The 23,901-nt window shown below is 54.7% G+C and overlaps 2 protein-coding genes across 7 annotated transcripts in view; both read left to right on the top strand.

Annotated features, from left to right (window-relative positions):
• Positions 1-9,244, top strand: part of LOC129489711 (uroplakin-3b-like protein 1) — a 34,010-nt gene extending 24,766 nt beyond the window's left edge. The window contains exon 6 of one of the 2 annotated variants that reach the window (XM_055292726.2): positions 8,645-9,244. In XM_055292726.2, coding sequence (XP_055148701.1) covers positions 8,645-8,744 — 100 coding nt within the window. In that variant the 3' untranslated portion in view covers positions 8,745-9,244. Of the gene's footprint in view, positions 1-7,921; positions 7,984-8,644 lie in introns of those variants that run through there. The other variant, XM_055292727.2, reaches the window with a different exon arrangement.
• Positions 9,245-9,751: 507 nt separating this feature from the next.
• LOC129489707 (ras GTPase-activating protein 4) overlaps positions 9,752-23,901 on the top strand; it is a 32,914-nt gene continuing 18,764 nt past the window's right edge. For 2 of the 5 annotated variants that reach the window (XM_055292719.2, XM_063646304.1), the window contains exons 1-6: positions 9,756-9,914; positions 15,412-15,468; positions 17,088-17,201; positions 17,723-17,784; positions 20,267-20,396; positions 23,785-23,866. In XM_055292719.2, the coding sequence (XP_055148694.1) occupies positions 9,850-9,914; positions 15,412-15,468; positions 17,088-17,201; positions 17,723-17,784; positions 20,267-20,396; positions 23,785-23,866 (510 nt within the window). In that variant the 5' untranslated portion in view covers positions 9,756-9,849. Of the gene's footprint in view, positions 10,016-15,411; positions 15,469-17,087; positions 17,202-17,722; positions 17,785-20,266; positions 20,397-23,784; positions 23,867-23,901 lie in introns of all 5 variants that reach the window. The other 3 variants (XM_055292718.2, XM_055292720.2, XR_010122538.1) reach the window with 3 other exon arrangements.

Genomic DNA, 23,901 nt, shown 5'->3' with positions numbered 1-23,901 from the left:
TCTCACTGCAAGCTCCGCCTCCCGAGTTCAAGCTATTCTCCTGCCCCAGCCTCCCGAGTAGGGGGACTACAGGTGTGCACCACCACGCCCAGGTAATCTTTGTATTTTTAGTAGAGACGGGGTTTCACCATGTTGGCCAGGATGGTCTCCAACTACTGACCTCAAGTGATCCTCCTGCCTCGGCCTCCCAAAGTGCTGGGATTACAGGTGTGAGCCACCACGCCTGGCCTTATTTCTTTATTTTTTAAAATTTTATTTTTTATCATGTTGCCCAGGCTGGTCTTGAACTCCTGAGCTCAAGTGATCTGCTCACCTCAGCCTCCCAAAGTGCTGGGATTACAGGCATGAGTCACTGCACCCAGCCCATCTTTTTTTTTTTTTGACAAGGTCTCTCTCTGTCACTCAGGCTGGAGTACAGTGGCGCCATCTCAGCTCACTGCAACCTCCACCTCCCAGGTTCAAGCGATTCTCCCTGCCTCAGCCTCCTGAATAGCTGGGACTACAGGTGCACGCCACCATGCCCAGCTAATTTTTATATTTTTAGTAGAGACAGGGTTTCACCATGTTGGCCAGGCTAGTCTCGAACTCCCGACCTCAGGCGATCCACGCACCTCGGCCTCCCAAAGTGCTGGGATTCCAGGCGTGAGCCACCGCGCCTGGCCCATCTTCACTATTTTTAAGTGGACGGCACAGTAGTATTAACTGTATGCACATGGTTGTGCAACAGATCTCTGGAACTTTTTCACCTTGCAATACTGAAACCCTACACTCAACAAACAACTCCCTTTCCCCGCCCCGCTCCAGCCCCTGAAAACTTCTACTCTCCTTTTTGCTTCGGTGAATTTTACTATTCCAGATACCTCCCATGAGTGGAAGCAACCAGTATTTGTCTTTCTTTGTAACTGGCTCATTTCACTTAGCATTATGTCTTCAAGTTTCATCCATCTTTTAGCATGTGTAAGAATTTCCTTCCTTGCTTTGTTTGTTTGTTTGTTGAGACTGAGTTTCACTCTTGTGGCCCAGGCTAGAGTGCAATGGTGCGATCTTGGCTCACTGCAACCTCTGCCTCCCGGGTTCAAGCAATCCTCTTGCCTCAGCCTCCCAAGTAGCTGGGATTACAGGCGCCTGCCACCACACCTGGCTAATTTTTGTATTTTTAGTAGATACGGGGTTTCGCCATGTTGGCCAGGCTGGTCTCGAACTCCTGACCGCAGGTGATCCACCCACCTCGGCCTCCCAAAGTGCTGGGATTACAGGTGTGAGCCACCGTGCCTGGTGTTTTTGTTTTTGTTTTTGGAGACAGAGTTTTGTTCTGTCGCCCACGCTGGAGTGCAGTGGTGCGATCATACCTCACTGCAGCCTCCGCCTCCTAGGCTCAAGCAATCTTTCTGCCTCAGCTTTCTGAGTAGCTCAAACTACAGACACACACTACCATGTCTGGCTAATATTTTTATTTTTTGTAGCAAAGGGGGCTCATTATGTTGCCCTGGTTGGTCTTGAACTCCTGGCCTCAAGTGATCCTCCCATCTCAGCCTCCCAAAGTGCTGGGATTATAGGCGTGAGCCACTGTGCCCAGCCTCAAACACTTTTTCTTTCAACAACGTTGACCTATAGTGAATATCAAAAGCATGCACTAAAACTCAAGAGCTGCCTCCTCTCCTGTGCCAGGATGCACTGTGACTTTTGTGAGCCCTAAGCATGTTTGACTTATATGCGTTAAGATATTCAAATGTGGCTAGCCACGGTGGCTCACGCCTGGAATCCTAACACTCTGGGAGACTGAAGTGGGCAGCTCACCTGAGGTCAGGAGTTTGAGCCCAGCCTGGCCAACCTGGGGAAACTCCATCTCTACTAAAAATACAGAAATTACCCAGGCGTGGTGGCAGGTCCCTGAAGTTCTGGCTACTCGGGAGGCTGAGGCAGGAGAATGCCTTGAATCAGGGAGGCAGAGGTTGCATTGACCTGAGATTGCGCTACTGCACTCCAGCCTGGGTGATAGAGCCAGACTCCATCTCAAAAAAAGAAAAAAGAAAAGAAAAGAAAAAAAGGTATTCAAATGTATATTTTACAACTGCTTTGACATAAAGACTGACAGATACCAGTCAGGCCAGATTCATTATTACATATTCATTACTATTATACTCCTGTTTGACTGGGCGTGGTGGCTCATGTCTGTGGTCCCAGCCGTTTGGGAGGCCAAGGCAGGAGGATAACTTGAGGCCAGGAGTTCTAGACCAGCCTGGGCAACATAATGAGACTCCCCCCATTTCTACTAAAAATAAAAAAAATTAGCCAGTCGTGGTGGTATGCATCTGTAGTCCCAGCTACATGGGAGGCTGAGGTGGTAGGACTGCTTGAACCCAGGAGATTGAGGCTGCAGTGAGCTATGATTGCTCCACTGCACTTCAGCCAACAGAGCAAGATCCTGTTTCAAATGCATACATACATACATACATACATATATACACATACATACATACATACCTACATACATACACCAACCAACCAATCAATCCCACTTGAGGTGCACAGTCATGAATTTGAAATTAGACTGGCCTGGGCAACAGAGTAAGACGCTGTTTCGAAAAAATATGTATATATATATATATATATATATTTTTTTTTTTCTTCTGATTCTAAAAAACATAAAAACAGCCAGGCACGATGGCTCATGCCTGTATTCCCAGCACTTTGGGAGGCCGAGGTGGGCAGATCACCTGAGGTCAGGAGTTCAAGACCAGCCAGGCCAACATGGTGAAACCCTGTCTCTGCTGAAAATACAAAAATTAGCTGGGCGTGGTGGCGCACTTCTGTAATCCCAGCTACTCAGGAGGCTGAGACAGAAGAATTGTTTGAAACTGGGAGGTGGAGGTTGCAGTGAGCCGAGATCATGCCACTGCACTCCAGCCTGGCAACAGAGTGAGACTCCATCTCAAAAAAATAAATAAATAAACAAAATAAAATAAATAAAAACATTATTGTGGGTCTCTAAAAATACATAGCCAGAGGCTAGGGTATGGTGACTGTAATCCCAGTGCTTTGGGAGGCTGAGGCAGGAGGATTGCCTGAGCCCATGAGTTCGAGACCATCCTAGGCAACATGGCAAGAACCCAGCTCTACTTAAAAAAAAATTAATTTTTTTTTTTTGGACATTGCCCAGGCTGGAGTGCAGTGGCACAATCTCGGCTCACTGCTACCTTCGCCTCCCAGGTTCAAGCAATTCTCCTGCCTCAGCCTCCCAAGTAGCTGGGACTACAGGCATGAGCCACCATGCCCGGGGAATTTCTGTATTTTTAGTAGAGACAGGGTTTCACCATGTTGGCCAGGCTGGTCTTGAATTTCTGACGATCTGCCCGCCTTGGCCTCCCAAAGTGCTGGGAATACAGGTGTGAGCCACTGTGCCTGGCTGTTTTTATGTCCACCAGAGATTCGTGTGTCTGGACTAAATGGTGGAGCCAGGACTAAGCTCCCCTCCTGGCCCCACCCTCTGATTCACACCCTCCCCAGAGAGCAGTTTCTGGGAATGTGCTAAAAACTTGGCTCTCTTCCCTGGCTGAATCCTGTGTTAAGGATGTTCTGCCCTAGGAGTCCCCGAGCTCACAGGCTGTGCTCCCATGGGGAGGGATGATGGGGATGAAAAGGGGGGTTCACGTGCCCTTAGGGGCTGGAGCTACAGCAGAATGGCAGGTGTTCAGAACAGTCCAGCAACCCCCAGGCAGGGAGCCTTCTTTATTTTTTAATTTTTTTCTTTTAAGACAGAGTTTCACTCTGTCGCCCAGGCTGGAGTGCAGTAGCCCAATCTTGGCTCACGGCAACCTCCACCTCCCGGGTTCAAGCGATTCTCCTGCCTCAGCCTCCCGAGTAGCTGGGGTTACAGGCATGCGCCACCACCTCACCCAGCTAATTTTTGTATTTTTTTTAGTAGAGACGGGGATTTCACCATGTTGGCTAGACTGGTCTTGATCTCCTGACCACCACCAAGTGATCCACCTGCCTCGGCCTCCCAAAGTGCTGGGATTACAAGAGTGAGCCACTGTGCCCGGGCCCCAGTTTCCTTCTGAAATGGACTGTGCTGTAGGATTCTTGGTATGTCACAGGAATCTCAGGCAAATAGAGGTGATTATCTACCCAACAGGGTGTCATGAGAATCAAATGAGAAAACTGTGGGTGCCAGGAGTCCAGGGGACATCTAGTGGGTGCTAAAGGCTGTCATCTGGGGTGTGACATGGAGAAATTCCATTTTTAAATTAATTTATTTTTAAATTTTTATTTATTTTTGAGACAGGGTCTCCCTCTGTCACCCAGGCTGGAGCACAGTGGCGCAATCTCAACTCACTGCAACCTCTGTGTCCTGGGTTCAAGCAATTCTCATGCCTCAGCCTCTTGAGTAGTTAATCATGCCCAGTTAATTTTTTTGTATTTTTGGTAGAGACAAGGTTTCACCATGTTGGCCAGGCTGGTCTTGAACTCCTGACCTCAAGTGATCCGGCCGCCTCGGCCTCCCAAAGTTCTGGGATTACAGGCGTGAGCCACTGTGCCTGGCATTGTTTATTTTTGTTTGTTCTTTCTTTTTTTTGAGACAGGATCTCGCTCTATCCCCCAGGCTGGAGTGCAGTGGTGCAATCACAGCTCCCCACAGCCTCCACCTCCTGGGCTCAGGTGATCCTCCTAACTAGCTGGGACTACAGGCTCATGTCGCCACTCATGGCTCCTTTTTTTTTTTGGTATTTTTTTGTGGAGAGGGGGTTTCACAGTGCTTCCCAGGCTAGTCTCGAACTCCTGGGCTCAGCCCACCTCAGCTTCCCAAAGTGCTGGGATTACAGGCATGAGCCACCAAGCCGGGCCTATGTATTTATTTTTTTTAAGAGACAAGGTCTCAGTTTGTCTCTGAGGCTGGAGTGGAGTGGCATGATCATAGCTCCCTGCAGCCTCAACCTCCTGGGTTCAAGCAATCCTCTTGCCTCAGCCTCCCGAGTAGCTGGGACTGCAGGTGAGCACCACGATGCCCGGCTAATTTTTTAATTTTTTTGTAGAGACGGGTTCTTGCTGTGATGCTCCGGCTGGTCTCGAACTGACATGGAGAAATTTAAGATACTGCAGTGAATCTAGCCACTCTTTGGGCTCCCAAGCACAAGAACCCCCTTTCTCTCTGTCCAGGGGCCTCCTTCTCTCGGCTCCCAGCACAGATGCCAACAATCTATCGCTGGCTTTCCCAGCCTTGTCTTGAAGAGGGATTTGGAGTGTAACAGTTGCAGCGGCAGCACAGGGCGTCCCATGCTGGAGTGAGATGAGGGGTCTGGTGCCAGGGCCAGCGATGGGGGCGTCTGCACCAAGCACACTTGTACAGTGTGACGTGGGGCCTTTGTGCCTGGTTCTCTGGAGAATTTGTGACATACTAGATATCCATCTAATGAACCTTTTTTGTTTAGTTGGAATTGGTTCTGGCTGCTTTGAACCAGAAACCGGGAAAGCATGGCACGACAAAGCTAAGGGGATTGTGGGTGGCATTACCAAGGGTCTACTGCTCTGGAGAAGGGAGGATTTCATTTGTTTACATCTGTTTTGTGCAGCTATAATCTAGAAGGGCTGGTGACCAGGTCATTGTGGGGTCTGGAACTCTTGGCAGAGGTGGTTGAAGGCTCTGGGGGAGAGAGAGATGTGCTGGCTGGACTGTTCTAGGGAGACCAGCCATGGTTTAGGCCCCAAGGGCCTCTCTTGGAAGGCTGAGGTGGGAGGATCGCTTGAGGCCAGGAGTTCAAGACCAGCCTGGGCAACAACATAGCAAGACCTCATCTCTATAAAAAAAAATTTAAAAATTAGCCGTACATGTTGGCTTGTGCCTATAGTCAAAGCTACTTGAGAGGCTGAGGCAGGAGGATTGCCTGAGGCCAGGAGGTCGAGACCAGCCTGGGCAACATAGTAAGACCTCATCTCTACAAAACAATTTTAAATTAGCCATAAATGTTGGCTTGTGCCTACAGTCAAAGGTATTTGAGAGGTTGAGGTAGGAGGATTGCTTGAGGCCAGGAGTTTAAGACTAGCCTAGGCAACATAGTGAGACACCATCTGTACAAAAAAATAAAAAGTTAGTGGTGCATGGTGGTGTGTGCCATGGTCCCAGCTACTCCAGAGGCTGAGGTGGAAGGATCACTTGTGCCCAGGAGGTCAAGGCTACAGTGAGCCGTGATCCTACCACTGCACTCCAGCAGGGTCCACAGAGCAAGACCATGTCTCTCTAAAAAAAAAAAAAAAGAAAAAAGAAAAAAAAAAGAGGCCGGGCGCGGTGACTCAAGCCTATAATCCCAGCACTTTGGGAGGCTGAGGCGGGTGCATCACCTGAAGTCAGGAGTTCAAGACCAGCCTGGCCAACATGGTGAAACCCTGTCTCTACAAAAATACAAAAATTTGCTGTGCATGATGGCAGGTGCCTGTAATCCCAGCTACTTGGGAAGCTGAGATGGGAGAATTGGTTGAACCTGGAGGCAGAGGTTGCAGTGAGTCAAGATGGCGCCATTGCATTCCAGCCTGGGCACAAGAGCGAGACTCCGTCTCAAAAAAAAGAAAAAGGATTACAAGACTGATAACGAGTGGGCTACTAGGACGGGGGGAGCTGACATTCTCCTGAATGTTGGTGGCCCTGTACTCGGAAACAGCCACCAACTCAGGAAACATGGCAAATCCAATGGACTTTCTGCATGCACGTGTTTTCTGGCCTGGAGATTCCTTTTCTAGGAATTTATTCTCAGCTGCATTTACTCCCATGCAAAATGTGTGAGCCATGCAGTTGTCAGGTAAAAGCAAATGTTGGCAACAATCAGCCTGTCCACTAACAGGAAACCCAGACCTGTTGAAGAGAGATGGTATGTCTGCCCAATGACAGAGAGAATGAGCATGCTTGCTTGCTTTCTCTCTCTCTTTTTTTCTTTTTTTGAGGCAAGGTCTTGCTCTGTTGCCCAGGCTGGACTGCAGTGGCGCGATCTTGGCTCACTGCAACCTCCGCCTCCCCCCAGGTTCAAGCGATTCTCCTGCCTCAGCCTCCTGAGTAGCTGGGACTACAGGCGTGTGCCACCACGGCCAGCTAATTTTTGTATTTTTAGTAGAGATGGGGTTTCAGCATGTTGACCAGGTTGGTCTCAAACTCCTGACCTCAGGTGATCTGCCCACCTCAGTCTCTCAAAGTTTTTTTCTTTCTTTCTTTTAAAAGACACATTTTCAGCCAGGCACAGTGGCTCACACCTGTAATCCCAGCATTTTAGGAGGCTGAGGTGGGTGGATTATGTGAGGTCAGGAGTTCGAGACCAGCCTGGCTGACATGGTGAAACCCTGTCTCTACCAAAAATACAAAAATTAGCCGGTGTGGTGGTGGGTGCCTGTAATCCCAGCTACTCAGGCGTCTGAGGCAGGAGAATCACTTGAACCAGGGAGGCAGAGGTTGCAGTGAGGTAAGATCCCATCACTGCACACCAGCCTGGACGACAGAGTAAGACTCCATCTCAAAAAATATATAAATAAATGAATATAAAAATAAAAGACATTCTCCCTCAGTTGCCCAGGCTGGAGTGCAGTGGTGCAATCATAGCTCACTGCAGCCTCAAACTCCTGGGCTCAAGCGATCCTCCTGCCTTGGCCTTCCCAAGTGTTGGGATTACAGGCCTGAGCGCCTGGCCAGGATGTTTTCTTATGTATAAATATGTATTACTCTCCAAGTTAAAATAAGTGAAACTGTAAGTGTAAACCGTAAGCTACTATTTGTGTATAAAAGAAAAAAAAAAATATATATATATATATGCTGATGCATTATAAGTAGAGACTGCTGCCAGAACGACTCACAAGGAACAAAGAACACTAGATGCCTGTGGGAGGGAATCTGTGTGGCTGGGTGAGACTCGCACAACTTACTTTTCTTTTTTTTTTGAGACAGAGTTTTGCTCTTGTTGCCCAGGCTGGAGTACAATGGCGCGATCTCGGCTCACTACAACCTCCACCTCCCAGGTTCAAGCGATTCTCCTGCCTCAGCCTCCCTAGTAGCTGGGATCACAGGTGCCCGCTACCATGTCCAGCTAATTTTTTGTATTTTTAGTAGAGACGGGGTTTCACAATGTTGGCCAGGCTGGTCTTGAACTCCTGACCTCAGGTGATCTACCCGCCTCAGCTTCCTGAAGTACTGGGATTATGAGCGTGAGCCACCACACCCGGCTAGAGACTTACTTTTCATTGTAGTAATTGCAAACTCTCAGTATCTTTTGAATTTGATCAAATGTGCATGTACCATACAAATAACAAAATAGGCAAACAGAAACTAGAATCTGTGCTAGACAGCCCCCCACACACAATATCTCCTGTGTACTTTGTTTTCTGAGACAGTCTCACTCCTTTACTCAGGCTGGAGTACAGTGGCTCCATCTCAGCTCACTGCAACCTCCCACTCCCAGGTTCAAGCGATTATCCTGCCTCAGCCTCCCGAGTAGCTGGGATTACAGGCACCCACCACCATGCCCGGCTAATTTTTGTATTTTTAGTTGAGATGGGGTTTCGCCGTGTTGGCCAGGTGACCTCAGATGATCCGCCCACCTCGGCCTCCCAAAGTGCTGGGATTACAAGCGGGAGCCAGCACATCACAATATCTCCTGTGTACTTTGGGCAGGTGTTTCTGCTCTCACGACCTCTTTGCAGTCGATGAAACTGAACCAGCTCACAAGCTCAGGAAGCTGCCCAGGGTCACCCAGCAAGGGAGTGAGTGGTGAAGCTGGATCCCGACCCAACTCTGCGGTCATGCTTGCGACAATGCCCTCAGGGGAGCCAGCTCCCTAGGGCCAGTCACTGCTCTGCAGGGCCCCAAGACTGAGCCATGAAGATGGATAATTCTAGACACTCCGCTCTGGACAGAATCTGTGAGAAGGATCTCGCCCCAGTGGAAAGACCTGCCATCAGGGAGTACTTGGGAGGCCAAGCTTGGCAAACCTGGCCCCGCCCCGTGCTACCTATGTGACCTCCTGACCCTCCAACAGGAAATCTTCCCACTGTGAACCTCATCCAGGTTCCCACTGTGGGGGGACGCAGGAGGAGTAAATGAGGTGACAATTTTTGAAAGCCGCTCCTCCCAAGCAGGTGCACAAAAAATCAAAACAAAAACAGGTCTCTCAGACCCAAATGCCAGTTTCCAAAACCTCTGAGCTGCCCGTGCTCTCTCTGTCTCCTTCTGGGTCCAGGTGGCTGTGATATAAACACTCCTGTCTGCTGTTTGTTACATTCGTCCGAACGCTCATTCACTCAACTCACATCCACGCAGGGCCTTACCACGCGCCAGACTCCGGTGGCCCTGGCGCGGTGGGAACGTGTCCCCTCCTTGCGCTCGCTCCCTGCCCAGGCCCGCGTGTCTCCAGCTTACAGTCAGAGTCACCCCCCATCCCCCGGTACTGGGTGCTCCTCGGTACTCGCGCTCGAACCACACCCGCCGCCCACACGCACCCACGGCCCAGGCCACGCGGCCCTGATCCCCCACCCGCACCTCCAGCGGCGACCCCCTCGAGCCACCGCGCCGGCAGCCCAGCTAGCGTCAGCGCCTCCGCACAGGCCCCGCCCCCCACGCCCCAGGTGGCCAATGAGCGCTGCGGCCCCGACCGGCCCCGTCCCGCCCCGGGGAACCCCGGTCGCAGATTGGCCGGCCCGGGCGCAGTGTCCCCCGCACGTGGGGCGGGGGCGGGGAGAGTGGAGTGGCCGCGAAGCCCCGCCCCCGCCGCCCCGCCCCCATCTCCCTCCCCGGCCCGCCCCCCGCGGCGCCCAGTCCAGCGCCCGCCGCCCGCCACCCTGGACACCGGTGTCTGGCTTCCCCCGAGTCGGGACCCCGCGATGGCCAAGCGCAGCTCGCTGTACATCCGCATCGTGGAGGGGAAGAACCTGCCCGCCAAGGACATGTGAGAGCGGCCGGGGAGGGAGCCTCAACTTTCCGGGGAAGGGCACTGCCCCTCAGGACGCCTGACCTTTCCGGGGTCCACCCACAAGAGCAGCGGAGAGGGTGCGGGAGTGCGGCCGCGGTGGGGGATCGGCGGGGAAAATGGGGACAGTGACATTTGCTGCGAGCACCAAACGGGGTGACAACCGGAGGGAAAGGTGTCACCGAGGGCTGGGGGCTGGGAACTAGGGAGGGGGCGAGAATTTGTCAGCGATCCGCGGCTCACGAGGGGAAGGGGCTTTGATAGGATAGGAGCTGGAGCCGGGTGACATGCCAGGGGAGACGTCTTGGTGATCTGCCCCCGGGGTGTGGTTGGAGGGGTGGGTAGGGTGTCCCCCTGCAAAGAAAGGTCTTCCTCAGTAGTTCCAGAGCCCTTAATGCCCCGGAGTGTGCACCTGAAGCACATGCTGGGACCCAGGGGCTGTCCCCGGGCTTCCTGCTGTGCACTCGGGTAGGAGGGACTGGCATGAAAAGTGAGAACAGGTCAGGAGGCCAGGACAGGTGCAGGACTGTGGGGGAGGGAAGGAGGGTAGTAACTGTCGCTTGTGCCTTGGGCTTTACACCTGAGCCATCCCGTTAATCCTGACAACCACCCCGAAAGGCAGTTCTCACCGTTCCATTTTACGGATGAGAAAACCGAGGATCAGCGACGCGAAATGGTGGCTCCAAGTGGCAGGCAGAGCAGGGTCTTGAGTCTAGGGCTTCTAACAGGCACTGACATCTGGGGATTCCCCTTGGTCCCTGGCTCGATTTGGGGAGGTTTCAGGGGCCCCTTGTTCCACTCTTCTCAGTAGGTCCCAGGGCTGAGCTGCCTGACCCCTGGCCCCCCATCTTGGTCTTACCACCACCTTCCTCATGTGCAGGGTTTAGGCAGCTCTCTGCTCCTACAGCCTGTTTCCTCTCTTTAAACTAGGGGTTGAAATCCCTCTAGAGGAAGAGGGGGAAAGCTCAAAGGTCGAGGGGCACTGACTGCCTGGAGGAGGAGGGTGGGAGGGGGAGAAGGGGAGCCTGGAGGAAACAGAGTCCAAAGTCTGCGGGGCTGCAGTTCCCCACCCCCTTGGGCTCCTCCTCGAGGCGCCCTGGGCTCCTGGATGCAGAGAAGTGGCCAGCATGGGTGAGGGGGTGGAGCGGGGTGGGGGGCAGGCACTCTGCTCACACATATGTAAGGTGGCCCCTGCGAGCTTCCCAGCACACTCAGCGCGCCACCACCGAGAGCAGTGCCAGTTCCAGGCCCCCTGGGTCTGATGAGGCCCAGCTCAGCAGTTACCATGACAATGGGGAAGGGAGGGCGGTGGGCATCCCTAGGTGGGTTTCCGTGCTTGGAGGCTTGGAGGGAGGTGGAGTGGGAGCTGGCAGTGAGGTCTGTGGGCTGGGAAGGCAGAGGAGCTCTGAGAAGGATCTCAGCCTCCAGGCCCAGCCTTTAAGCACCCCCCACCCCCTGCCACCACTGGCACCAGGAACTAGGTCATCTGGGCCTCTTCTGGCTGGTGGCGGCTGGGAGGAGCAGCCCCTCCGTCTGTCGCCTCCCTCCTCATCCCCACAGCAGCTGGCCCTAGTGCCTGGCTCAGGCTCTCTCCAGCCCAGGGCAGCGAAGCTCTTGGAGTATGCCCACCTGGGAGCCCAGTGCCTGGTTCCCTGCCCAGTGCTTTGCCTCTGGGCAAAGGGGTTCCATCTACAGTGGAGGGGTGCCTTGGGATCTCGCTCCTCACCCTGCCCCCCTGCCTGCCCTACTCACGTCTCCTTTGCAACCGTCTTCCCCTATGGCTTGCATACACAGCTCTGACCTGTCAGCTGTCTCTTAAACCATCCCATAAACAGTTCCTTACATTTGGGCTATTACCCTTCACATCTCTGCCTTTGCCCATGTGTGGGAACTTCTGCCTTCAAGCACTCCACTTCAGTCCTCCAGAAAACTCCTATTCAACCTCCAGGACTCCTCTCAAACTTCTCCTCTCCAGGGCATTCCCTGGTGCCCTTGGGTAGAGTTCCTGGCTCCTGGTCTCGCCTCCCAGCACTCTGGCTGGCAGGAGGAAGCCCCTGGTGTGGCAGTTCCTCCGTCAAGTGGTGCCTGTCCCAGCTGACTGTGAGGGCAGGGACTGTGACTCATTCATCCTGGCACTGGGTCCATAGTAGAGGAGAATAAGAGGTGTCGAGGACTTCCCCCACTTAAACCTCTTCTTAACTTTATAAGATAGACATCCTCAGTTTGCACATTGGGAAACTGAGGCTCAGGAAGTGAAAGCCATTTGCCAAGAGGGTAGGTAGAGAAGTCAGGGTTCAGATGGCCTTTGTCTGCTGCCGACAGGCTGAGAATCCTAGCCTGCCCACGGCTGCAAGCTTGCGGCTGGGCTCAGTGAGACAGCCTCGGAAATCCTATGCAAAGCATTTGGCTGCAGAGTCGGGCAGGGGTTTGGAGATCATGGGAGGCCCTCACTGAGTACTGGAGTTTCACTGTGCCTCACCATCACCCTGCCTATCTTCTGAGTAGCATCCCCTCCAGCCAGGGCTTGCATACTTCTGAGGACGGGGAGCTCACCACTTCTCATAGTGGCTCATCTTGACTGAGACAGTTCCAAGGAGGAAGCTGTCCTCACACAGCTGCCAGCTGCCTTCCTGCCACTTCTACTCATGGGTTTTTATTCCTCTATAGGGCACAGAGCACAGCTGCATTCCCCATCACTGCTAGCTTTCAGAGCCTGCCTGTTCCTGCCCTGCCTCTTCCCACTGTCTTCCATCCCCGCGTACCTAGGCATGAGCCAAGTCTCACGATGACCAGTGACCCACTGCCTCCCACACCAAGTGGCCTTGGGGACTGGCCCAAGGCTATTTCGGGGTTTTCCCTGATCCTCCTCCTTCCACAACCTAGAAACTGCCAAGGCCCTAAATATAGAGGCCCCGGAAGTAGCCAGACAGGGCCAGTGGCAACTGGTTTGGGAAAGGAGAAATGAGAGAGGTGGGCAGCCTAGGGGCCTTAACACTAGCGAAGAAGGAACTGTGCAGGGCGTGGGTCCCAGCAGCCCACTGGGGACCACGGTTGGGCCCAGATCCTTAAATCTGGCCTCGGCCTGCTCTCAATACCGTCCTCTTGCCCCACCTCTGATCCAGACACCCAGCTCTTCACAGTCCTTGCACACCAAGATTCGGGTCCTGCTTCCAGGCCTTTGGAAGCAGTAGCAGCCCAGTTGTAGGGGACAGCCCACGGAGGTCCCCTGTTGCCTCAGCCAGTACTGACCTCTCCCTGCCTCCTCTGAGCTCCTTGTATGGCTCCTGGATTCTGCAGCCCAGCCCAGCACCTGGCGTGTCCAGAGGCCTGATTGCTTAGCACCTGGAGTCCCCTGGCTTTGGGTTGATGGGCTCCCTGGAGGAGGGGGCTCTTTATTTGATTTTATTTATTTTTTGAGACAGAGTCTTGCTCTGTTGCCCAGGCTGGAGTGCAGTGGCGTGATCTTGGCTCACTGCAACCTCCTCCTCCGGGGTTCAAGGGATTCTCCTGCCTCAGCCTCCCCAGTAGCTGGGATTACAGGTGCACACCACCACATTTGGCTAATTTTTGTATTTTTCGTAGAGATGGGGTTTCACCATGTTAGCCAGGCTGGTCTGGAACTCCTGGCCTCATGTGATCTGTCCACCTCGGCCTCCCAAAGTGCTGGGATTACAAGTGTGAGCCACCACGCCCAGCCAGGAGGAGGGGGCTCTCAAATGATGGCAGGGGGAGGTTACAGTCAGAGGTGCAGGCAGTGCTAACATTTACTGAGCACCTCCAAGACCTTCTCTATCATCTCAGGACCCAGGGAAGCTCCCTTGTGAGCCGGGGTTACACTTCCCACTTTACAGGTAGGAAAACTGAGCCTTAGCAGACATTTCCTGTCTGTGTCCAGGAGCTTCTGGAGCTGTTGGCCTCAAGTGTGTTCCTCTGCCGGAAGAGCCCCTTTTGAGAAGGGAAGCAGAGCTTGGAATTCCCCACCCTCCACCGTAGAAACACACTTCCTTTTTATGGACACTCAGTGGAGGAACAGCTCTAGAGACAGCCCTCACTCCCCCACTTTTACCCAGTACCAGCCTTAGGCCTGGCTGCAGGCCTCTCCCAGCCCCAGGAGCCCCCCAACACCTGAGACCCTTGGAAATGAGCGCGGGTTTGCCTTCCCCCATCCTCTTTCCCCAGATAGCTGTTACATTAATTCATTCATTCACTCATCAGTTCATTCATTCGTCTGTTCATTCGGCAAACACTCATGGGCCGCCTGTCTTCTGCCAAGCCCTGTGGGGGCCCTGGGGACACAGGCATGCTACCCGCCCCCAGGTAGCTCAGAGCAGATGGGAGGCAGCTGATCACTACCAGGCTGGATGAAGTGGGCAGGCAGTGTGAGTCCAGGGAGGCCTTCCTCCCCGCTCCGCCCTGGGGCAAGGGAGGGCTCTGGCAGGGCTGAAGGCCGACTGGGCAGGAGGGACAGCAGTGTCGGTGTTGGGGAGAGCAGGAGCAAAGGCTACAGGGAGAGTAAGGGGCTCCACTTTGGTGTGGAGAGTAGGGGTCCCAGGAGATTGCCTGGGGCTGTTGCTTGGAGCTGTTTTGGGGGGAGGCAGGGATGGGGTAGGAGGGCATAGAAAGGAGGAACATTCTATCCCCTGCAGGAGGAACAGGAGGTTTCCAGTACCCTCCCTCTGTCCCTCTCCCTCTCCTCCCTGTCTCTCCCCTCTCCCTCTCTACCCCTCCCTCTCACCCCCTCCCTCAGTCTCCCCCTCCATCTTTACTCCCTCCCTCTTACTCTCCTCCCTCTCTCAGTCTTCCCCTCCCTCTTACTCTCCTCCCTCTCTCAGTCTCCCCCTCCCTCTTACTCTCCTCCCTCTCTCAGTCTCCCCCTCCCTCTTACTCTCCTCCCTCTCTCCCCCTCCCTCTCACCCCCTCACTCAGTCTCCCCCTCCCTCTTAACTCCCTCCCTCTTACTCTCCTCCCTCTCTCTGCCCCTCCCTATCACTCCCCTTCCCTCTTAACCCTCTCCCTCTCTCTCCTCCTCCCTCTCAGCCCCCTCCCTCTGTCTCCTCTTCCCTCTCTCTCACCTCCCTGTCCGTCCCCTCCCTCTCTGCCCCTCCCTCTGTCCCTCTCCCAGTCTCTCCCCTTCCTCCTTCCCCCTCCCTTCTTCTCTTTTCTCTCTCTACCCATTCCTGTCTCTTCCCCCTCCTTCTCCCTCCCCCACAACTCTCCCTCCATCTACTCCCACCCTTGCCCGCGAAAGGGGAGCCTGGTGCGGGTTCCTGCCCTTCCCTCACCATCCGCTCCCGGGCTGAGGGCGGGAACCTGTGTTTGGCCGGAGGGGCCTGCGGTCTCCAAACCAGGACGCGGAGACTCAGCCTCCGCTCTCTTCCCCGCAGTCCTCCCGAGGGGCCGGAAGAGGGAGGAGCGTGCCGCGAGGCCCCGCCCCGACCCCGCCCTCCAGCCCCGCCCCTGCCTATTTGTCTTGCAGCACCGGCAGCAGCGACCCCTACTGCATCGTGAAGGTGGACAATGAGCCCATCATCAGGTACCGCCCCCACCCCCAGGACCGAGGGGCGCTCAGCCCCTCATCGGCCCGCGCTCTCCCCGCAAAGGGGTGTGAATTTTGTTGTGAATTTTGTACGGAGATGGGAGGGGGTTTGGAGCACCTGGTCCCCTGCCTGGGATTCCCCACCTCGCCCTGACACCCCAGCTAGGAGATGAGAAAGACCTTCCTGGCCAAGGTTCTCTCACCGGACTCTGTTCATCATTTGCCTCCGGGAGAGACAGATGCTGACGATTTGTAACAACAACTCTCATTTGTGGAGCCAGCCCTTTTCCAGCCCTTTTAGTTCTTGCAATTAGCGAGATACGATATCATTAGACCCCATTTACAGACAAGGCAACTGAGGCTCAGGGAGACTAACTACCCTGCCCAAGGTCACGTGCCTAGTAAAAGTGGCAGAGCCACACTGGAGCCCAAGTCTGGCCGCCCCAGAGCCTGAGCTCCCTTCCTCTCCCTGGTCCTGGCTCTAACTTGGGTCCTGTCCCCTGAGAGTCCCATAGTGATTATCCCTCGAGGCTGGGCACCCCCAGCCTGCACCCTGAAGAGTCACTTCCTCCAGATGTCCCTTCCTCCGTGGTCCCCATGATCTCTGGGCAGGGTCTTTGCTGTCCTCTCCCTTCCTTCACCCAGGCTCCTGCTTCCAAGTTCATGGCCAGAGCTGCCCTGCTGTTCTGCCCACCTGAGTGCCTGTGGCCTACTCGTAGCCAAGGCCACCAGACTCCCAGTCCTTCCCCACCTGCAAGCAGGCTCCCAGCCTTTCTCGAGGGTCTGCAAACCACAGACAGCAAGAGGGAGAGGGGTGTGATGGCTCTGATGCTCTTGATACAGAAGGGAAACAGACGACCTGTCTGAGAAGTGGTTGGCATGAGGTGGTCCCCTGAACTTTCATCCGGGTCCTTGGGGGCTTCAGTGTCTCCCCACCCGCTAGCCCGCTGAGTCCCATGAGTTGAAGGCTTTGATCCACAGGGGGATGACCAGAGCTGGGTGAGGATGGGAGGCCAGGCTCAGCAGTCGCCCGAGGCAGCTATCCTGTGACCTGAGGCCAACGCCTGCCAACTGTGATCTGTTTCCCCAAATGTAAAACAGCTGGAGAGGCTGGGCACGGTGGCTCACGCCTGTCATCCCAGCACTTTGGAAGGCCAAGGCGGGCAGATCACCTGAGGTCAGGAGTTCGAGAGCAGCCTGGCCAACAGGGTGAAACCCTGTCTCTACTAAAATGACAAAATTAGCTGGGCGTGGTGGCAGGCATCTGTAATCCCAGCTACTCAGGAAGCTGAAGCAGGAAGAATTGCTTGAACCTGGGAGGCAGAGGTTGCAGTGGGCCGAGATGACGCCACTGCACTCTAGCCTGGGTGACAGGGCGAGACTCCGTCTCAAAAAAATAAAATAAAATAAAATAACAGCCAGAGAGAGGCAGCCCTGTGCCCCATCCAGGGCAGAGAGGAAGGTCAGGGGGTAGCGATTGGTGGTGGACAGTAGGGTCTGGCACAGGGAAAACACATCAGTGGCAGAGCCAGTTGTTATAGGGGTAGGGGGAGATACAAGGAAGGTCCCAGGGCCTGGGAGTGGCCTGGGCACATGCTGAGGGTTCTCTCCTGCAGGACAGCCACCGTGTGGAAGACCCTGTGCCCCTTCTGGGGTGAGGAGTACCAAGTGCACCTGCTGCCCACCTTCCACGCTGTGGCTTTCTACGTCATGGATGAGGATGCCCTCAGGTGAGTGCCCCCCTCTCCAGCTGGGACCCAGACCTGACTATCTGATTGCTCCCTGGCCCATTTAACCACCAGGACTCCTGGGTCCTTTTTGGCATCCTCTTTGCAGCCTGGAGGGAGGCAGAGCCTAGGGGCCTGGGAGGGCGAAAGGCTTGAGCACGTGGGTGTGCGCATGCGTGGCTCCATGGTGCATGTGCCACATCACACACGTGTGTGTGCAGGCATGCGGGCACAAGTGTGCATGGACTACACGTGTGTGTGCAGGTGTGAGCTGTGAGATGGGTACCCAGAGAGCGTGAGCTTGGCATGTGTGGGCATGCGAGAAACCTATCACATCCCCCTAAAGGGTCCAGAACCCACAGCCTACAGAAGGGCCACAGGTCCAGCTCTGTTGGGTTACTCTGGAAATGACAGTGGTGTCCATCACCCTGCTCCCCCCCCGGGGGGGCCCTAAACTTGGTGGGAGGTCCCAGAGGGCAGATACTGAAACCCTGCCCAGCTCTGGCTCCATCTCCCTCCTCTAGCCGGGATGACGTTATCGGAAAGGTCTGCCTTACAAGGGACACCCTAGCCTCTCACCCTAAGGGTAAGTTCTCCCTTTCCCTCCTGCACTGGTCTGCCCAGTCCCTGGCCTCCCTCCCACTCGGAGACCTCCTCTCTAGGCTCCATCTGTTCTCCTGCTCAGGGAAAGCCATTTCTACTCTCCCCAGAAGCCAGGGCCATGTTTTGTACTCCTGGCCTCTGCTCTGCAGCATGTCCCCAAGAATGGTTGTTACTGCCTCTTCCCTGGGGTGAAGAGGGGCTGCTACAGGTGGAATCTGAGGCCTCTGCTGGCAGAAGAAGGGGCCTCCTTACACTCCATTGCTGCAGCATAGGGACCCCTTCTCCAAATCGGGCCAGCTCCTTCTGTAACCCATGGGGTTGCCTCCACCTGGGCCCTAGTACCACTGTGTCCTAAGTCTGAAGGGTTGGCCTAGAGCCAGTCCAGGCTGGAGATCCCTTTGAATTATTTCCGGGATGCAGACATTGTTTTGTGTTATTGTTTTTGCAATTTTTATATAGTTAAAAAAAAAGGCCGGGTGCAGTGGCTCACGCCTGTAATCCCAGCACTTTGGGAGGCCGAGACGGTGGATCACAAGGTCAGAAGATCGAGACCATCCTGGCTAACACTGTGAAACCCCATCTCTACTAAAAATACAAAACAGTTAGCCGGGCATGGTGGCAGGCGCCTGTAGTCCCAGCTACTGGGGAGGCTGAGGAAGAAGAATGGCGTGAACCCAGGAGGCAGAGCTTGCAGTGAGCCGAGATCATGCCACTGCACTCCAGCCTGGGCAACGGAGCGAGACTCCGCCTCAAAAATAAATAAATAAATGAATAAAAAATAAAAACGAAAAATAAAATAGAGGCCGGGTGCAGTGGCTTACACCTGTAATCCCAGCACTTTGGGAGGCCGAGGCAGGTGGATCACCTGAGGTCAGGAGTTCCAGACCAGCCTGGCCAACATGGCAAAACCCTGTCTCTACTAAAAATACAAAAAATTAGCTGGACGTGGTGGTGGGCGCCTGTAATCCCAGCTACTCAGGAGACTGAGGTAGGAGAATCGCTTGAATCCAGGAGGCAGAGGTTGCAGTGAGTCAAGATCACGCCATTGCACTCCAACCTGGATGACAGAGCAAGACTCCATCTCCAAAAGAAAAACAGAGATGGAGGCCGTGCATGGTGGCTCACACCTGTAATCCCAGTGGCAATTCAGTTGAGATTAGGAGTTCAAGACCAGCCTCGTCAACATGGTGAAACCCTGTCTCTACTAAAAATACAAAAATTACCTGGGCATGGTGGCACTTGCCTGTAATCCCAGCTACTAGGGAGGCTGAGACAGGAAAATCTCTTGAACCTGGGAGTGGAGCTTGCAGTGAGCCAAGATTGTGCCATTGCACTCCAGCCTGGGTGACAGAGCAAGACCCTGTCTCGAAAAAAAAAAAAAATGGGGGGGTCTCACTCTGTTGCCCAGGCTGGTCTTGAACTCCTGGCTTTAATGGATCCTCCCGTCTTGGCCTCCCCCAGTGCTAGGATTACAGGTGTGAGCCACCATGCTCTGCCCAGACATGATTTTGAGGGGTCAGCCGTGTGCCAGCCTCACTGTGTGTGACCTTGGGCAGCTCTTGCCTTCTCTGGGCTTCTCTGAGGGTTCAAACCAGTTCTTGGATGCTATGGGCTCTGCCATCAGAGCCTTTGTGTCCCACTCACTGGCCTCCCCCTGCACACACCTGCTCCTGTCTGTGAGGCTGGGCCAGGGATGGGGGCAGGGTGGAGGCAGGTTCTGCTGACTCATGGGGCCTCTTGGCCCCTGCCAGGCCAAAGGCCTTTCCCACCTGCAGCCTTAGCCAGTGTTTCTGGGGTCTAGTGGCACCAGTGAGGCTATTGCTCGGGGTGCCTCGTAGCTTCCCCATCCAGGCCTCAGACCCTCCTCCCAGCAGCCCTAGGGGAAGGCCACTCTCTTCCTGTTTTAACATGGGGAATCTGGCTGGGTACAGCGGCCCACACTTATAATCCCAGCACCTTGGGAGGCTGAGGTGGGAGGATTGCTTGAGGTCAGGAGTTTGAGACCAGCCTGAGCAACATAGCAAGACTCCATCTTTTTTTTTTTTTTTTTTTTTGAGATGGGGTCTTGCTCTGTCATCCAGGCTGGAGTGCAATGGCGTGATCTGAGTTCAAGCAATTCTCCTGCCTCAGCCTCCTGAGGAGCTGGGATTACAGGCACGTGCCACCACACCTGGCTCATAGAGTGAGACCCTGTCTCTAAAAATAACAACAACAAAAATGACACAATAGTGAGGGCACAGGCCCCAGGTCACTGACTTAGATTCTAATCCCAGCTCTTCCAACTGCTGTTTGTTCACCTGCTGAGCCTCAGTTTCCCCATCTGTCACTGGGGATACCAGCCCCTGCTTCACGGGTGCCTAGGGGATTCCCAGGAGATTATGGAGGTGCCTCAAGGTGCCTGGTGGGACTAAGGGTGGAGGGTGTGGGGGTTCAGGGACAGGTCCCTGGCTGAGCTGACCCCACAGGTTTCAGTGGGTGGGCCCACCTGACGGAGGTCGACCCCGATGAGGAGGTGCAGGGCGAGATCCACCTGCGGCTGGAAGTGCGGCCAGGGGCCCGGGCCTGCCGGCTACGCTGCTCTGTGCTGGAGGCCAGGTGAGACTCAGGGGCCTGGGGGCGGGCAGTGGGTCCCCTGCAACTAGAGAAACCCAATGAGGAAGCTGAGCCTCCCCTCGCCCCACCTCTGCCTCCTGGTCCCAGAGCTGGCCACCTCCCATCAAAGCCTGCTCTCAAGAGAGGGTCTTGCCAGGCACCGTGTCTCACACCTGTAATCCCAGCACTTTGGGAGGCCGAGGCAGGTGGATCACCTGAGGCCAGGAGTTCAAGAACAGCCTAACCAACATGGTGAGACCCTGTCTCTACTAAAAATACAACAATTAGCTGGGCATGGTGGTGGCGTCTGTAATCCCAGCTACTTGGGAGGCTGAGGCAGGAGTCTTGAACCTGGGCATGGTGGTGGCGTCTGTAATCCCAGCTACTTGGGAGGCTGAGGCAGGAGTCTTGAACCTGGGAGGCAGAGGTTGCAGTAAGCCGAGATGGCCCCACTGCACTCCAGCCTGGGTGACAAGTGAGACTTCATCTCAAAAAAAAAAAAAAAAAAAAGAAAAGAAAAAGTAAAAGAGAGGGTCTGGGGAGGTTTTCTGAACTTGAAGATGCTTCTTGGGTGATTTCCACTCAAGGGGATATGTCCCTTAAGGGACAGTCTAATGTTCTCATGGAGGAACCGGAGCCATCACAGAGGAGTGGAGTAGGGGGTATGGGTGAGGGGACCCTGAACTCTGATCACACAGCCTCAGTCCCCCAGTGCAAGGTCAGCTTCCCTATGTTTAACCCCAGTGTGAACTTGGCCTGGTGGGAGTGTGTGTGTGGGTAAGTGGGTCCCTTGTGGGGTTGGGGAGTGAAAAGAGTTGCTGAAAATCTCCCGATGGGCAAATTGAGGGTTCCCCCAAGGAGGGACAGTGGTTTGGATGGTTCCATGGGCCTGAGTCACCTGTGACAGGGCCACCCCCCCAACCCCCAGGGTATTTTTAGCTGCAGGCTGCACTCCCGTCTGGGCCTGGGCCTGAGTCACACTCTGTCCGTGAGAAGTGCCTTCCCTTCCGGCTCCAAACCCACCTCCCCAAGTTGCTCCCTGCCTGTGGGGCAGGAGGGTGGCCCCCAGCCAGGCAGCCCTATGGAGCCAGTGTTCCCCCCACCCTTGAGGGGTCAGCCTGTCCAAGAGGAAGACTTCCTTTGGGCAGAGGAGGGGTGTGGGTCAGATGATGCCCATGTTGCTCACTCTGGCTTCCCAGGAGTTATTTTCTGTCCTGAGAAAATAGAAATGGATGGAAAATGTCTGGGCTTGGGCTGAGCCTCAGTCACGCCCCCACACTCGCTCACTCTGGCCTCCACCATTCATTCCCGGCCGCCCCACCCCAACTCACCCGCTTCCTCCATCCTTATCCTTTCCGGGCACCAGGCTGTCTGGAGGACAGGCATGCACACGTGTGCACCCGCTTACACATGTGGCCGGGCTCTGGGACCTCGGAGCCACTTCTGCCAGGCACCCATCGTCACCCACGGAGATGGGAGGCATGGAAGCATGTCTCCCTGGCCCTCCCCTCTCTCCAGGAATCTCCTGTCTCCCATCCTCTGGGGCCACAGTGGTTGGCCTTCTCCTAGTGAGTCCTAGCAGGGGAGAGGAATGTCCAGGCCTCTCTCAGAGTGAGGGGACCTGTCCCCCATTGTCCTCGGCAATGAGACTCCTGCTGCAATTCCAAGTCAGCCTAAGAAGGTCTGTTTGCTGCAGAGGAAGAAAGAACATTTCCTCCTTATTTTTTTCTGGGGAGATTCTCAATATTTCAATAAAACCTTGGGATTTTTTTTGTTTTTTGTTTTTGAGACAGTCTTGCTCTATCATCCAGGCTGGAGTGCAGTGGCCCAATCTCAGCTCACTGCAACCTCCGCCTTATGGGTTCAAACAATTCTCCTGCCTCAGCCTCCCTAGTAACTGGGATTACAGGTGTGCACCACCACGCCTGGCTAATTTTTTGTATTTTTAGTAGAGATGGGACTTCACCATGTTGGCTAGGCTGGTCTCAAACTCCTGACCTCAGTTGATTTGCCTTCCTCAGCCTCCCAAACTACTGGGATTACAGGCGCGAGCCACTGCGCCTGGGCTGTTTTTTTTTTTTTTTTTTTTTTTTTGAGGCAGTCTGGCTCTGTCACCCAGGCTGGAGTGCAGTGGTGTTTTCTCGGCTCACTGCAACCTCTGCCTCCCCAGGTTCAAAGATGAATGGGCTTTGGTGTTCTTCCACAAAGAGTTCTAAGTAGGGGATACTGGCAGGGTGCGGTGGCTCACTCTGGTAATCCCAGTGCTTTGGGAAGCAGAGGCAGGAAGATCTCTTGAGGCCAGGATTTCGAGACCAGCCTGGGCAACAGCAAGACCCTGTCTCTACAAAAAAATTTAAAAATTAGCCAGGTGTGATGGGGCACACTTATAGTGCCAGCTACTTGGGAGGCTGACATGGGAGGATTGCTTGAGCCCAGGAGGTGGAGCCTGCAGTGAGCTATGATTGCATCACTATACTCCAGCCTGAGCAACAGAGCAATACCCTGTTTAAAAAAAAAAGAAAAGAAAAAAAGGGCCGGACGCGGTGGCTCACACCTGTAATCCCAGCACTTTGGGAGGCCGAGGCGGGTGGATCACCTGAGGTCAGGAGTTCGAGGGCAGCCTGGCCAACCTGGTGAAATCCCATCTCTACTAAAAATACAAAAATTAGCTGGGCGTGGTGGCAGACACCTGTAATCCCAGCTACTCAGGAGGCTGAGGCAGGAGAATTACTTGAACCCGGGAGGTGGAGGTTGCAGTGAGCCAAGATTGCGCCATTACACTCCAGCCTGGGCGACAAAGCGAGACTCCGTCTCAAAAAAAAAAAAAAAAAAGCTGGGGGTACCATGACTAGACTAGGGCTGTGTAAAGACCCATCTATGGAGAAAGAGCAGGGCTGCCCATCAGGGCTGCATCTCACCCCTCCACCAAGTAGGGAGACATTACTGGGGCAGACCTTCCAGAAGCACACTCTCTCCCTAAACCTGAGCCCAGTAGCGATTCACTTTTCCATTTTCCTGATGGGGAAACTGAGGCTCAGGGCAGCCCTGGGAACGGAGGGCCGGGAACATTGCCCCAGCGGTTCCCTGGCAGCACTCACACTGCCCCCCTGCCACCCCCGGAGCAAGGTGCAGCCACTGGCCTGCAGCTGCCTGGTGGGAAGGACCCATGGCCTCCACCTCGGGGGATTCTTGGCCACATGGGCGACCCTGGGGAGATGGCTATGGGAGCAGGGCCCAGAAAGGGCAGAGGCGCACTGTCCAGAGTCAGCTTGCCAGGGACGGAATGTGCCCAGGCCTTTTGGCCCGCTGTGGTTACATAATGGTGGTGACAAGTGGGGGAGGGGGGGCGCAGGGACAAGTCAATGATCCAATTTTCCTCCACCCCCACCAGGGATCTGGCCCCAAAGGACCGCAATGGCGCATCTGACCCCTTCGTTCGAGTGCGCTACAAGGGCCGGACACAGGAGACCTCGGTGAGGAGGCCAGAGGGCAGGAGGCTTGGGGGACC

This window comes from Symphalangus syndactylus, chromosome 9 (assembly GCF_028878055.3).
Source record: "Symphalangus syndactylus isolate Jambi chromosome 9, NHGRI_mSymSyn1-v2.1_pri, whole genome shotgun sequence".
Taxonomy (NCBI): Eukaryota; Metazoa; Chordata; class Mammalia; order Primates; family Hylobatidae; genus Symphalangus; species Symphalangus syndactylus.
Note: the sequence above shows the minus strand (reverse complement) of the source record. Positions and strands in the feature narration are given on the sequence as shown.